Source organism: Penicillium cosmopolitanum (genome assembly GCF_028827165.1).
Source record: "Penicillium cosmopolitanum strain IBT 29677 chromosome Unknown utg000011l:1.0-3548175.0:1.0-3550911.0, whole genome shotgun sequence".
Taxonomy (NCBI): domain Eukaryota; kingdom Fungi; phylum Ascomycota; class Eurotiomycetes; order Eurotiales; family Aspergillaceae; genus Penicillium; species Penicillium cosmopolitanum.
In genome coordinates this window covers 16175-31334 of record NW_026622681.1, presented here as the reverse complement: position 1 = coordinate 31334, position 15160 = coordinate 16175, and the positions used below count along the sequence as shown (strand labels likewise).

The 15160-nt window shown below is 44.0% G+C and overlaps 2 protein-coding genes across 2 annotated transcripts; both read left to right on the top strand.

The window, feature by feature from the left end:
* Positions 1–380: 380 nt before the first annotated feature.
* Positions 381–2522, top strand: N7509_011475 (ankyrin repeat domain-containing protein; the record flags this gene model as incomplete). Its single annotated transcript, XM_056636112.1, has 1 exon — positions 381–2522. One exon carries the CDS (start codon positions 381–383, stop codon positions 2520–2522), a length of 2142 nt encoding a protein of 713 aa, XP_056482142.1.
* Positions 2523–3588: 1066 nt separating this feature from the next.
* N7509_011474 (uncharacterized protein) lies at positions 3589–8598 on the top strand (the record flags this gene model as incomplete). Its single annotated transcript, XM_056636111.1, has 6 exons — positions 3589–4275; positions 4306–6371; positions 6708–7657; positions 7720–7925; positions 7974–8218; positions 8271–8598. 6 exons carry the CDS (start codon positions 3589–3591, stop codon positions 8596–8598), a joined length of 4482 nt encoding a protein of 1493 aa, XP_056482141.1.
* Between the last annotated feature and the right edge of the window lie 6562 nt (positions 8599–15160).

Genomic DNA, 15160 nt, shown 5'->3' with positions numbered 1-15160 from the left:
AAGACAAGGTCGCCGTAAAATTGACTTTTACTAGCTATCTAGTGCGAAAGTTTCAAGCTTTTTATGTTATCGCCTGCTGCCTCATGCCCCACTAATGATCCACTAACAGGAGGGGTCAGGGGCCGTCTAAGCCGAAGGGTTCCGGGCCCTGAACGTGAAACTTTCCTGGTGTAATGTGGCTTGCTTCACGCCCTGTAATGCAGGGCGAGCCCAGCCTAACAGGCAAAAGGGGATATTTTGGGAATACCGTGAGGGGCTTCGAGGGTCAACTGTTGCTTATGTCAGCATTTGTCCTAATTGTTCCTTAGGCCACGCCAAGTTCTTCACCAACATTACCAACCGTTGTCTATTGTCGAGCTCTTTCACCTAATCAATTCAACATGAAACTCCTGGACTTGCCAAATGAGCTTTTGACATACATAGCAAATTTCCTGGATGATGAGTTTTGCATCAATGCATTCCTCCAAACCTGCAAACGACTTTACCTGCTGCTGAATAACTCACTCTATCAATTAAATGTGCGCAATTCGCACGCTTGCGCTCTTGAATGGGCCGCTAAGAATGGATACGAAAAATCTGCGCGACATATACTGGAAGCTGGAGCTTCTCCAAATGCCTCTGTCTTTGAAGAGTGGCTTCCTATGGCACTTGCTTGCATTCATGGACATGAGACTGTTGTGCGTTTGTTGATGAACTATGAAGTCGACCCGAGTTCAACCGAAAGCTGGCTGCAGGAACCGTCTTATGAGTCCCAGAGTGGTGACGAAGGCTGCCCGCTCATATTAGCGGCTGGCCGTGGCCATGAGAGTGTTGTTCGGCTCTTAATCTCCCATGGAGTCCATCCAGACATTCGCTCTTCACGTGTGGACGATGTTGATCTTTCTGGCCTAGCGATTGCGGCAAGAAATGGACACCTTTTAATCGTTAAGCTACTGATCAATCTTGGCTGTGATCCTTATATCAGGGGCTGGTTTGGATCGAACATTCTAGCTGACGCGGCCCATGAGGGCCATTTCGATGTTGTTCATTTCTTGCTGGAGAAAAAACCCGAAATAGAATCTCCTGGTATTGCTAGCTCGGCTCTTGCGATGGCGGCTAAGCAAGGCCATGCAGATATAGTGGATCTTCTACTAGAGCATGGAAAATCCCCAACACACTTCATGACAGGATACCCTCTCGAACCTTTAATCTGGGCAGTGAAAAAAGAACACTACTTGATAGTCGAGAATCTTAGACTTTCTATGGATCTATGTACATTCGTCGCACATAGTGAAACTGATGGCGAGGATCAGCGGCAGCTACTTATGATCAGCGCTGCATATGGCTGGAATTGCCTGGTTGAGAATCTGCTTCGGCGCGGCTGTTCAACGGAATTTCTTCACACAAATCGATTTCTCTGGAGCGTCAAAGAAAATCCTGCGCTACCGAGGCATCTCAACCTTGCGCAGTATCCATCACCTTTGGCTTTAGCGGCCCATCGCGACCATTTTGCGACCGTTAAGCTTCTGCTCAACTGCATACCCAATCAAAGTATGGAGCAGTTGCTAAATGGAAGGGATCCAACACCACTTCTATTAGCAATTGACGGCCGCCATAAACCGATTATCAATATGCTCCTAGACAATGGCGCAAATCCGAATCATTTGACAGATGGCCGTATACCTGTTTTTTTCAAAGCTGTTGATGCAACTGAAATAATCAAACTGCTTTTTGACCAGGGAGCAAACCCTGAACTAGAGGCAGACCGTCCTTTCACTACTTACAGGGGTTCCGTCTATGTGCAGGCGCTGGCCGTTGGAAATCTCAGTACGGTGGAGTTTCTACGGCGCTTGCCTTGTTTCAAAGAGTCTACACCGGCTAAGAACTCTTCTCAACTGTCAGTCCTTCAAGCAGCTGCCCATGGGGGAGCTTTAATAATGGAGAATCTTCTCGAGAGCGGCTATCAAGTTCTGCCGGGCAGTCACGAAGTCGCTGAAGCCTTACGGATCGTGCTTTCCAAAGCAGATCATGCAACCTTGGCCCTTCTATTCGAAAGAAAGCTCATTGGAAATTTGGTTTCAATCGGAAATACGAACATCATGGCATTAGTTGATTCGCCGGATGGGGATCTGGTTGCTATGTCCGCTACTCTCGACATGCTTCTGGCACATGGGATCAGAATAGAGATCGAAGAGCAAGACAAGTCACCTCTACATGACCTTTTTTTAAGGCAAGAGAAGGTGGAGTTATTTAAGCTCTTATTGAATCGGGGAGCAGATCCCTTAAGAAAGAAAGGACAATATGGCGATACTCTATTGGCACAAGCATCGAAGACCGGGAACAAGGAGCTAGTCCGAATTATGCTCAAAAGCCTGGATGGGCGGAGCATTCCGCTTGGAAAATTGCAGGCTGAGCTCGCGCGAGCCAAGTATATGGCAGAGTTAGGATTAGAAAGTATAGCGGATGTTGACGTGCGGCCGCTTCTACGTCGATTTTACTGGCGGAAGAGGTATCTAACCCAACCTACAAAAAGTAGCTCATGATGACTGAAGAACGAGATGATTGCTTTAAATTCAACGAACAAGCATTTTCTGTCTTACTTGGCTTCATGAATTGTATGGTATGCATACGAGCAGTCTCCTATTCTATTGAACACCGTGTTCCGGCAGGGGCCGCTTAGTGGAGTACACGAAATCTCTCTACTATTTCCCTCGAACGATGTAACGAAAGAAGTTTGCTCTTGCCAAACGACCTCCTTGTGAAGCTACAGGGTCCACTTAGGACAGAAAATCTTTCGCCCCCAATTATGTAACGGGAAGGGAGTGATTGAGGAATATGTCCCAAATTCCAACTTATCATATCTAGCGAGCGTTCACAATCATGGCGATATTCGCACAGCGGCAGTGTCGAACAAGCAAAATTTCACTCCGAAAACGGAAGCGCAGGTAATCAACGCGTTTGAACGTCTGATCGGAGTAAATCTGGATTGAAGTAAGACGCTAATCTTTTGATTAGCCCTACTTTCAAGGGGCTCGTTCATCGGGTTTGGCTAGTAATAAATCGATCTACCCATTTGGAACCATGTTTTCATTCGCCACGAGCCCCATTTATCCGTACCTACTAATTCTGCTTCGCCGAACCTCGGTCCTTAAGTTGATTCTAACAGTACATACGAGTATCTAATGCTACATAGTTCTCGGTTATGTAAGCAATTAAAGAAATGATCGGCAGGGACTAAAGGCTTCAATTTTGTCTGGCAAAGCTCATCTTCGGCTCCAGATGCTTTGATACCCTCTAATTTGCCTCGTGTCTGATTTTCATCTGGACGGACCCCTCTCCTACAAAGTAACATGTATTTTTGTCCGGCCCTAATCCTAGTTTTGACACGCTAATACATCACACTAAGTTGAACTAGGTTACTACTCTTAGGCAAAGGGTCTTGCTGAGACCCAGAACTGCAATGGCGGGTCGGAGTGCGTGATAATATAAAATGAAACATCTAGGAAAACGAAGCTGGCTTTAAAAGCGGGCCGAATTCCTCTGTGTTTTATCTCAAATTTGACCGCATCAGTCTTTTATTCAGAGCTAAGAATATCTCGCGGAGGCGAAATGCGTCTGTCAATCTTGTTCAACGGCTTTTTGGTCGTTTTGGCGGCCAAAAGCTCTATAGCGGACAGCTCTGCTACTTCTACAGAGAGCAGCCAATGGAACTCCGATTGGCGCTCCTGTCCAAGTAGCTGTGATGGAACTACCGAGTCATCTGAGTGGGATTCCTATCATGATATCAATTTCTTGACTGCTTGCAATCAAACTATGCTCATGGACCTGTCTGTGCATAATACTCTCCATCGACAGGATGGTCATGTCACGATTCGGGCATATACCGTATCAAACAAAAGTTCTGATGGAGCTCTCTCGCTATCTAAAGTTGTTTCAACGCTGTCAAGCCCCGGGAAAGAAGTCACCTTCCAATACGGATCACACGGACCAGCAGACCAACCTAGCTCCAATGCCCGCATTGCCCTACAGAAATTGCAGAGCAGCATGACCTTACCACCCAAAATTGTTGATTTTACGACTCTATTTGCTATCTTAAACAACACTGTTGTGGGTATGCACATCGGTCAAAGTATCAAAAAGGATGGAGCATCTGCGTCTTTATCCAAGCTGATTCAGCATGTCGACGCGGAAAGTATCTCGCCCCGAAGTATTCTCCAATACTGTGGTCTTGACTCGGATCATATCTTCGGTATCTTTATCAGCACTTCTGGCGATCTAGCATCCGCTCAGGATGTCGTTCGCCAGTAGACTGAAGGTACTTGCCAGTCTGGATTTGACGAGACTAAGGAGCTACCGCCGATTGAATTGGATATATCTCAGGTTCGGGTTATCAATAGAACAAGTTATGCGGCCGGACGCCGCCGCTTATTTACCCATAGAAACTCTCACATTCATGCTCGCGGAACATGCTCGACAATTCAGGTCAGCGGTGGTGATTATTGCGCGAAAGTAGCTGCTGAATGTGGTATTTCCCTCGCAGACTTTCAAAAGTACAACCCTGACAAGAATTTGTGCGATCCACTTATGCTTGGGAGACATGTCTGTTGCTCTGCCGGCACTCTACCTGACTTTGCGCCAAAGCCGAACTCTGATGGAACCTGTAAAAGCCACTACGTCACATCAGTGGATACATGTTCTACGCTTGCTGCAGCTTATTTGATTACTCAAGAACAGCTCGAAACTTTTAACAAAAACACCTGGGGCTGGATGGGTTGTGGTGATCTACAGGCCAAATCAACTATCTGTTTGAGCAGTGGTGATCCCCCGATGCCTGCTACTGTGCCAAATGCTGTTTGTGGACCACAGATGAACGACACAAAAAGACCTACAGATGGCACACCTCTTGAATCTCTCAATCCTTGCCCGCTCAATGCATATTGTGACATCTGGGGCCAGTGTGGAATCACTAGGGATTTTTGCACAGCTAGTGAATCCACGACCGGAGCGCCAGGAACTGCCAAGGGCGGCTCGAACGGCTGTATTTCCCACTGTGGAACTGATATTGTCAACAACGATGAAGGGCCGGATGAATTCTGTAGAGTTGGCTACTTTGAAGCTTTCAACTGGGATCGGTCATGTCTAAATATGGACATTGCCAGCTTTGACACTTCAAAATATACACATGTGCACTTCGCATTTGCGCAGATAAGCAGCAGCTATGGTATCAATGTTAGCGGCATTGAGGATCAGTTCCAGAGGTTCACTGCCCTGAAAGAAGTCAAACGAGTTTTGTCTTTTGGCGGATGGTCTTTCTCAACATCTCAGGATTCCTTTCCTATCTTTCGTCAAGGGGTTACAGAAGCCAACCGCAAGAAGTTCGCCCGGAATGTCGTTGACTTCTTAGATGAGCATGATCTTGATGGTGTGGACTTTGACTGGGAGTATCCGAGTGCCCCTGATATCCCTGGCATTCCAGCAGGCAGCAAGAGCGATGGCCCAAACTATCTGCAATTCCTCAAAGAAGTGAAGGGAAGTTTGCCTAAGGGACGTACTCTGTCAATAGCAACACCGGCATCTTTCTGGTATCTCAAAGGCTTCCCCATCAGCGAGATGTCAAAGGTGGTTGACTATATTATTTACATGACCTATGATCTTCACGGGCAATGGGACTACAATCATCACTGGGCTGTACCTGATTGTCCAAACGTGGATACCGGCTGCTTGCGATCGCATGTCAACCTGACAGAAACAAGACTCAGTCTCTCCATGGTGACCAAAGCGGGTGTTCCTTCCCACAAAGTCGTTGTCGGGGTTTCCAGTTATGGTCGGTCTTTTCAGATGGCAAAGGCAGGTTGTACCGGTTCAGATTGCGCATTCACTGGCCCCGAGTCTGGAGCAAAGAAAGGTCGATGCACCGACACAGCTGGCTACATCTCCAATGCTGAAATCAATGAAATCCTCAAGAGTGACAAGACAGCCAAGAAGACTTATGATCAAGGGAGTGATTCTAATATCGTGGTCTTCGACACCGACCAATGGATTGCATACATGGATGATGACACCAAAAGCTCACGCACCAACTATTACAAAAATTTGAAAATGGGCGGAACTTCCGATTGGGCTGTTGATCTCCAGCAGTATAGTAATGGCGAAGGGGAAAGTGGTGGGGGTAACGGTGGTGAATTGCTCTATATCGCTCTAACCCTCTGGCAAGAACAGTCGCCAGCCATCGCCTGTGAACCTCCATACACATTTGTCATGCCTCCGTACCCTATAAACTTACATGCTACCGTTGCATGGCCAAACTGGACAACTTTGTTCCTTTACAGTACCAGTGGTGAATTTGTTTCGACCAAGACAAAGATCCTCACAGTCGAGGCTTTCGTCACTGAGTATATCGATATCTGGCCCATTACTGTTGAAGCAACGGACACCGGCACTGTAACAATTAAATTGACCCAAAGTATCAAACCGCCTCCCTTTGTTTATACCTTGGAACCGGGAGAAGCGACCTTTCCTCCAAGCCCCTTGCCAACGCCTGAAGAGACCTCCCCAGAGCCGACATCTCCGACAGGCACTTCAACAAAGACCGGTGTTTCAACTTCTTCTTAATCTTCTCATTCCTCAGCCTTAACTTCATCTGACAGGACAATTGCACCTCTCTTCTTCACAACAAGGCATACTGTTACTCTCTAACCACAACCCACAATCTCTATTTTAACTCCCAGCATCACTCTTCCCTTCGTCACATATAGCAGTGGTAGTCCGACTCCCACGACCACTGCAGGTTGTGAGGGCTGCGGTACCTATGATTGCAAAGACTTTGGCTGTGATAGTGGATGTGGTACCTTTGCCTGCGGCGGCGGCTGCGGTATCTTCGGCTGCGGTGGCGGCTGTGGTCTCCTTGGATGTGGCGGCGGATGTGAGAGTTGTGGTGGTGATTCTTGTCCTCTGCAGGAGTGCGCAGGGGGTTGTGAGGCTGGCCAATGCGGTGAGAACCCTCGATCAACTGAGACAGAGTGTTCCGAGCTTAAGACGGCCACAAACTGCGCCGAATATTGCACTGTGACTACCAACGCGGCTCATATCACAACTACATCCTGTACAAGTTCTGTTTGCGTACCAACTATGGGCTGCACTGCAACTGGAACAACTACAACTATTACTAGTGAATCCGAGGCAGACGTTTGCCCGACTTCATTCCCGTCCTATCCGACGTCCCCCGATGGAATGGACCCCTTCCAAGGCTGTAAGCCCTGCTTCTGGCCAGATAGCCCGAGCACAGTCGGAGTTTTCGATCCTTCAAACCCCGATCCCAACAAACGCGATCTTGAGAAGCGTGATGATGGCTATGCAACTTGGAGATTACCTAAGGCGGGCAGATGTCCTCCAGTACCAACTGCGGCAACAATCACCTGGTCTGGCGGTGGCAGGTTCCTTGATGAGGCTGTCGCTGGACAACTAGACGCCGATAAGCTCAAGATGCCACGATGGTTGTCTAAGATAACGGCAGACTGTGTGCCAACCATAACTTCAGTTAACGATGCGGCCATGACTTCATTAACATCCGCAAGAAGTTCATCGTATGCGTCGCTCTCGGCGCAGAGTGGCATGGAATCGCAAGCTGCCGCAATGAAACTCGAGATAGACTACCAGCAGCCGACAAATGATCACGTTTGTAAGTCACATCAAGCTCTAATTATTACCCAGTCTCTATACTAACGTCTTATTTCTTTCAAGGGGAGCGCAATTGGATAACGGAATTCTACTCGGCAGCTATTGGGAATGGGGGCCCCACATGTGAGGAATTCAACCAAGTTTTCTTCACTCCGGGTTGTAGTGGTCACCCAGATCTCTTCGGAATGGTTCTCCGAGGAATCGCGAACAACGATGCTTGGGACTTCGTCGGTATGACCCATGAGGTGAATGATCAAATCAAGGGATTGGTAAGACTCCTGACTGTCGTGAAGTTTCCCTGATGCTGAATACCTTAGATTGGAGACAGTAAAATGTTCAACGACCGATATAAGAAACTACAAAAGCTCAGTGACGGAAAATTCTGGGGCAGAGGTAAATCAAATGATGCTACAGTACCTCCGATAGATGCCGGGAGCGGACGAGAGAAGCTCAAGACTTTGATCAACTTCCTAGCAGAGATCGCAATGTCCTGCGATGTCTGGTCTATGGATGAGGTCTGGGCAAGTATGGATGCTTCGAACAATAGGATATATTCTGCGTTGTAAGTCTATTCTTAAACATATCTGTTTGGATTCCGTTCTGATAAGAACAAGCATCTATGTTGATGAGTACAGCAAGATGAATCATGCAGATAACCCAGGCCTCATGCCTGAGACGGACCTTTCATCACGATACCAATTATGGATGAATGGGCGTGTGGAAGATACTATGTTTGGCAATGCTAAACGAAAGGCTGAGCAACTTTGGAACAGAATCAACAATCAATTTGACAATCTTGCAGAGGATACCGGTCCGAACCCACTATCCCAAAAGGGTTGGGGCTTTGGGCCCCAAAGCCCAGCGGTCAAGATTTCTTATATATGGGCAGAATTTGCCCCACCACCCCCAAAGCCCTCTCTTTTCCTACCCCCAAAGCCCTGAGTTTCCTTCGGCTGATTACTCTGAAAATTTAATAAGTTCTAAGTTTATATCTAATGTATACCCAGTTTAATTTTTAGATTCTACTATTCTCTGTAGCTATTGTACGAGTCAACCCTAAATTATCAAAACTCTAAATATTTTTGGATGGGGTGCGACCGGGAAGCTCCACCCTAGGGTTTTAGACCTACTTTATAATCTCGATAACAGGTTAATATTAACGTACGACCCCTGAATATATAATATTACTTTGTATGTCACTTCCTGGTACTTTTTTACCACTACCAAATTTCAATACTTTATAATAGAAACTAATATCCCCGCCCTTACACAGGAGATTTTTACTCCTCTCTATACCCTACCAGTACTTATCTGCTATAGGTGTCAATATGCCGTATGATTAAACTAAGTTATAGCTTATTTGACCTCTTTACATTCTATTTCTAGTTGTACGGCTACTCAGATTCACCGATATCTTTCTACCCTTTGGCTATAGTTACTATCCCTCTTTTACTTTGATTAAATTCCCTCTCGGCCTCTACCTTTTGATGTCCTTCCTATATATTAAGATAGTATTCTTTGTCGTTGCAGCTAATTATGTTCCTACGTCTGTCGTATAAGAAAGGGTATGAAACAACACTGGCGAACTAGCTATTACTGGTATGCCTTTAATAAGCCCTTAGATTAACTATCTACTAATTTAACCTCTCTACCCTTACCTAAGTAAGAGATCTAACTATATACTTACTCTGTTTATTGCCAGTGTCTCTATCGCTAAGGGCCTAACTCTTACTATTTTATAGTAATAAACCCCGTACGATCAGAATCCGAGGAGCCAGAATCAGTATCCTCTACTATTGATTATCTCTTTGATTAGCTAGAACAGTAATACTAGCAGATCTTTTAACCGTCTGATCGTACGGTAGAGACGGTTAAGATTAATAAGGCTACCCTATAGCTTTGTCGGACGAGATAGACTTAATATCTGGCCGGTTAACTTCCGGAGGCCCTGTACACTTTGATTAAGCTACTAGCATCTGATCCCCTAGATTCTCTCTAGGTAATCTACTAAGCTATAGATTGTATAGCTTGTACGAGCTAGCAGATTATCAAATAATATGGCTATCTAATCTGCGTTAAGGTTGTCCGAACAGAGACTGATTAAGTACCCCGGCAGCCGCTCTAGGCCTATATAGACTCTAAAGTAATTATCCGTTATCTGACATTATAGCAGCAGATAATCTGCTTCTTTGCTCGTATATAACAGCTAACCGAGCCTTTATACCCTGCTTTTCCCTATTACCGGTTTAACTGTCAGTAATATAAGGTATGGGAAACCCTCTAGGCCTTAGCTATATCCTCTTAATTATAGTCTTAATCTTCTGATCTGTATACGAGTAATTATAATCGTATAAGCCCTACCTCTACCCCTCTCCCCTCTCTATTTTACTTTCGGCTACTAGAGAAGGTCTGCCTAGGCTTTTGCCTAGAGCTCCTTAACCAGCGAGTAGGTATGGATAAGTATAAATATACTCTAGTCAAGCTTACTTATTGTATAGTCCTAGGCCAGGCGCTCTGGCTGGATCTATATATAGACCAGATCGTACGATATTTCTAGGGCGACTATACCCGCTACAACTTTGATCTGGTTAGCCTACTAGATAACCCTGAGTATTATCTCTTATACGAGGATAAAGGATATCAGAGTCCCTCCCTATTAGTTATCCTCTCTTCCCCTAACTCCTCCTCTCCCCTGCCTCTCCCCTTTAGCTAGTACCGTTGTACGACTAAAACCTTTTAGGAATAGGTCTATCTGATTATAAAGAGCTTTATGCTCCGGGGTACTAACTTCCTATTCTAGTAGATCTTAGACCTTTGTACGTACGGTATAAAGGTTAGCTTTAGCACAACTTAACTAGGGTATATCGGCTTGGTAGGCACTGATCGGCTTCTGTATAAACAGCTAAGCTTTACAACAGGTAATCTGCGTGGCTGGATCTATAGCCTAGTACAGATGTGTAAGGATCTACTCTTATCTGATCTACTCCTTCTCTCCTTAGCTACTAAAGCCCTATTAGTTCTCTAGGCTACGATTACCGACGATCCCTCGGAGACAAAGCCTGGCTAGAGCTTTTTATACGACTCTTATACGAATTAGCCAGTTAGTAGTAATTAGTAGTTAATTTGCTGCCTTCGCTCTGATCCTTAGCTCCGGCAGCGGTTTCTGGATACTAATTATACCTGCTTTTCGTACGAGTATAATTAAGCGATATCTAACCTAGGTAAGCCTCTTCTAGGAGAAACTGGCCGTATTAATCTATCTCTATAGTGGCCAACCGGTACGAGCCCCTAAGATCCTCTCCGTCCGATATCGTAATACTACTAACGCCCATCGTAATATATTTATCGAGGATAGTCAGGTAGTGATTGCTACCCGATATTATAAAGGTTTCTATATAAGCAACAACCCTAAGATTATCTATTAATATCTTCCGTACGCAGTTGGTACCCTTCTCGTACGATATCTCTGGTTAGTTTTACCGTTGGTAGAGTGATTTGATACCTTAATCCTTCCGGTAGATAAGCAGCCCACTACTGCTCGTACAGCGTTACTCTAGGGGCCAGATCCTCTGAGCTAGCGGCCGTAGATCTCGGATCAGCTTCGGGAGGTGCTCTAGCGTAAATCTCGACTAGGGCTATAGGGGCAGATTATGAATATTGCCTTCTAGCGGCATATTGCGATTGCTCTTAGTCGCTAATTTCTTCGTATAAATAGTGCTTTTCTCTAGAATACTAATAACGAAGAAGAGATAGATAAGACTGTAGATAATGAGGCAAATCCAGAGGAGAGCTTCTAGGATCTGTAGGCAGGGTATTCCTCCTATATTATAGGGATAATATACGCCCGTTAGATTTATAATGCCCCGGGCACGATAGGTTTTCATTATACGATATTTCGCTATATTAGCCAGGATTAGCACTAGTTTCTTAGCTTTGTTAATCCTAAGACTACTGCCGTACAAGGGAATAAGAAACGAAAATATACCCCCCTAGGAGAATAAACAGCAGGAGCACCAGATTAGCCGCTAATATAAACTAGCTATCTGTAATCTGTAGGATACTTTATAGAATTTCTTAGGTAATCCCTCTGTACGATTCTAGGGGAAGCAGTTAGAGGTATTATAGACTATCTAGCATAGATATAGCCTGATTATAGCTGTAATACCGATAGGCAGGGGAAAGAGTCTTCTCTTTTAGCTTTCTGTCTGGATCTCTAAGGGTCTGATAGTAGTAGTAGTCCCTTTAGTAGCCCTTTGTAAAGAGCTCTTTAATCGTTGTATAAGCCTTAGCATTAGTTGTACGTAATAGGAAAGCTACTATCCTCTAGATAAAGCCTTGATTATCCTGGTTATCCTAGAATCTGCTCTAACCGTTATCTTTCGTATATTCCTAAACCGTTAGGTAATCCTTTATTGTCTGGATCAGGTTATAATCAACAAATACTATATAGTCCTTAATAATAGTAATACCTTTCGTCTGCAACTTACGTAGCTAGGCTAGCTCTAGAATATCAACGTCTAAACTGTCTTTCTGACTACTACTCTGCTCTCTAGTCTCTATAATACCTTTTAGCAGCGGCTTTACTATACCTATAATTATGCCTACTTCTACTATAGTTGTACGACCTACCCTAATATTACCTACCGTTCTTTCTGGCCGGAAACCGATCCGGCCTACTAGGGCTTAGAGTAGTAGATACAGGATCCCTAGATTGTATATCTTATTTAGTCTTACCGGCATTACGCTACTTCTGGTTATACGATTATCTATACCTTAACAGTCCCCTAGGTAACCTTACTGGTATCTCTTCTAGGCTATAAGGCCTTCTATTCCTGTATTATAACTAATGCTACTAGGATATCTTGCTAATAGATTAACCAGAAAGGAATTCTAGCACGCTTTTGTTATACAAAGAATATAATTATTGTGGCGACTAGTGCCCTTAGGGTTGGTATAGATATCCCTAATATTCGTACGGTAATCTATATCGGCTGGCCCTATAGTCTGCTTGATTATACTTAGGAAACAGGCCGTATAGGTTGAGATAGCTAACCTAGTAAGGCTATTCTGATTTAACCTCGTACGATATATTAGCTACCTCCTTAGGTCTTAGCTAAGAAGATTCTACTAGATAAAGCTAAGATTATCCGACAGTAGTTAACGACTGAGTATCCGCCTGCCGTTAGGTACTGCTTAATCATTATCTAGACGGCCAGGAACAGACTATCTATTAGGATACTACGGTATCTAAGCCTACCGCTGAGATACTCTGTAAGGTATATACCCTAGATATATCGTACGATTACCTTTTGTCTTCGGTCCCTAGTTTGCCCTAGATCTTCTTACCTACCCTAGCTAATCTGCTCTCTACTGTACCGTCCCTAGTCAACTTTCTCTCTCTCTCTTTAGATAACCTACTACTGCCTATAGACCTAGATCTAGTACTAAGAGATTTACCTATTACTCTTCTTTTAGACGTAGGGACCCTACTCTGATATATTACAGAGACCCTACCCCCGCACTACGATCCCCCTACCGATATATATCTTAGCAAAACCTATACCTCTGTCTACGTTCCCTTAAGTATACTACTGTACGCCTGCCTACTATAATAGCCTACGCCTATTACTTAATTATCTTTCTGTCTATCCTTCTCCCCTACCTCTGAGGTTCTTAATCCTCTTGTTAACTCTTCCCTACCTTCTACAGTCCTACTAACTATATAATATATACTCCGGTAGCAGGATATTACCCGTATAAGACTTACTAACTAGATCTACTAGGATCGATAGGCCTATACTACGGCCGAGGAGATACTTCGACAGAAGCTAGTGCAGTAGAATCTCTGCTGCTAGGTATATATAATTAACTAACAGCCGGATAAGCATAAATTAATTAATTATATGAGTCCTTAGAGTATAGATACCTAGGTCTGGTATACAGAGTAGCAGAGCCGTATTTATTTTGCCCCCTTCTCCTACTGCTTTCAGTATAGGCTCCTAGAGATAATCTGTGACCGTTAGGCCAGCTAGCAGCTATATAAGTATCTGTATGTACTTCTGCTAATAATAACTATAATATTATATAGCGTAGCGACCCGTTGTAAGATCTAGACGCAGATCTAGTTAATCCTACAGATATAGTATCTAGAGTTTAGGCTGGAGATTTACAGTAAACAGAACCTCGTACGATATCTCTTATAGATGGCTAATACAACACTAAAACAGAGCCGGTTCTGCGAGGCCTTTTTATATCTACAATAGCAGTTTAGCCGGATAAATCTGTAGCAGTAGGGTATCTTAGTCTGATATTTCTATTACTATTAATATCTATCTACTGTCTTTCTTTATATCTACTCTAATATATATATCTTAGCAATATATCTAGTTAAATTAATCTCTTTATAAATCTAGATTACTATCTTACAACGTACAATATAATTCTAAAGACTTAGAAAAAAGAGAAGTAATTAATTACTACCTTCTACCGCTGGTATATACTGCCAGAGACCTAGGTTCTGTTAAAAATACTAAAAATAAAGAGAATACCCTAAATATACAGAAACCTATCGACTCCCTTAGAAACTGCTTAGAACCCCTGCAAACTCTATACCGCTATAAGGCCGGCTTATAAAATCCCTTGTACGCCTAGTCCTTTAGTAGCTTAATCACTAGAGCCTTAGGTAACTCGGTTACCTCAGCCGGTTCGAAGACTAGCTCGTCCGGATAGGGGAAAGTATAGCAAGCAGTATAGTCTGACTACTTATAGTTAGCGCAGATACTACTAAAGTAGCCAGGCAGTCGTATACTGCCGCCGAAGGAACGTCCCGAGATTAAGTACTTATATATCTCTCCTTAGATCAGTATACTACAGGAGGTAATTAATACTGTATTAATATAGGAGGGACAGCCGGTACAAATCTAGACAGGATTAGCTTCGTACGAATAACCTAACCGAAGGAGACTTATCTGGTTTACTGAGATAACTGGCTTACTATTAATTAAGCAGATCCAGAACTTATACATCGGAAACAACTATACCTTACGCTATATAGCCGTATAGCAGCTTAGACGTAGGGCCTTATTAGCAAGGTTAGATAGGCAGACGCAGACAAAGATACGGCTATAGTCGTCCTTATAGGTAGTACGGCGCTTAAGGAACTAGTTTATACCGATAAGTACCTGGCTAACCTTGTACGGGACGAGGGCTTAGTTAGCGTCTATAGTTAGCCAGTTAATAGTAGAGGATAGACATCGCCATAACCCATTTTGGGTTGGAACCTTCAACCCAAAATCCATGCCAAGAACCCATTTGAACCCATTTTGACCTATTTTTTGCATAAAAATGCCAAGACTTTCCTAATTAGGCTAATTTATGCTAATTTTATGTAATTTTTATACAAAATGGGTTTTGAATGGGTTATAAATTCCTTGGCATGCCAAGAAATGGGTTGTGAAATGGGTTCTGGCGATGTCTAGTAGAGGAGATAGTAATATCGGATAGG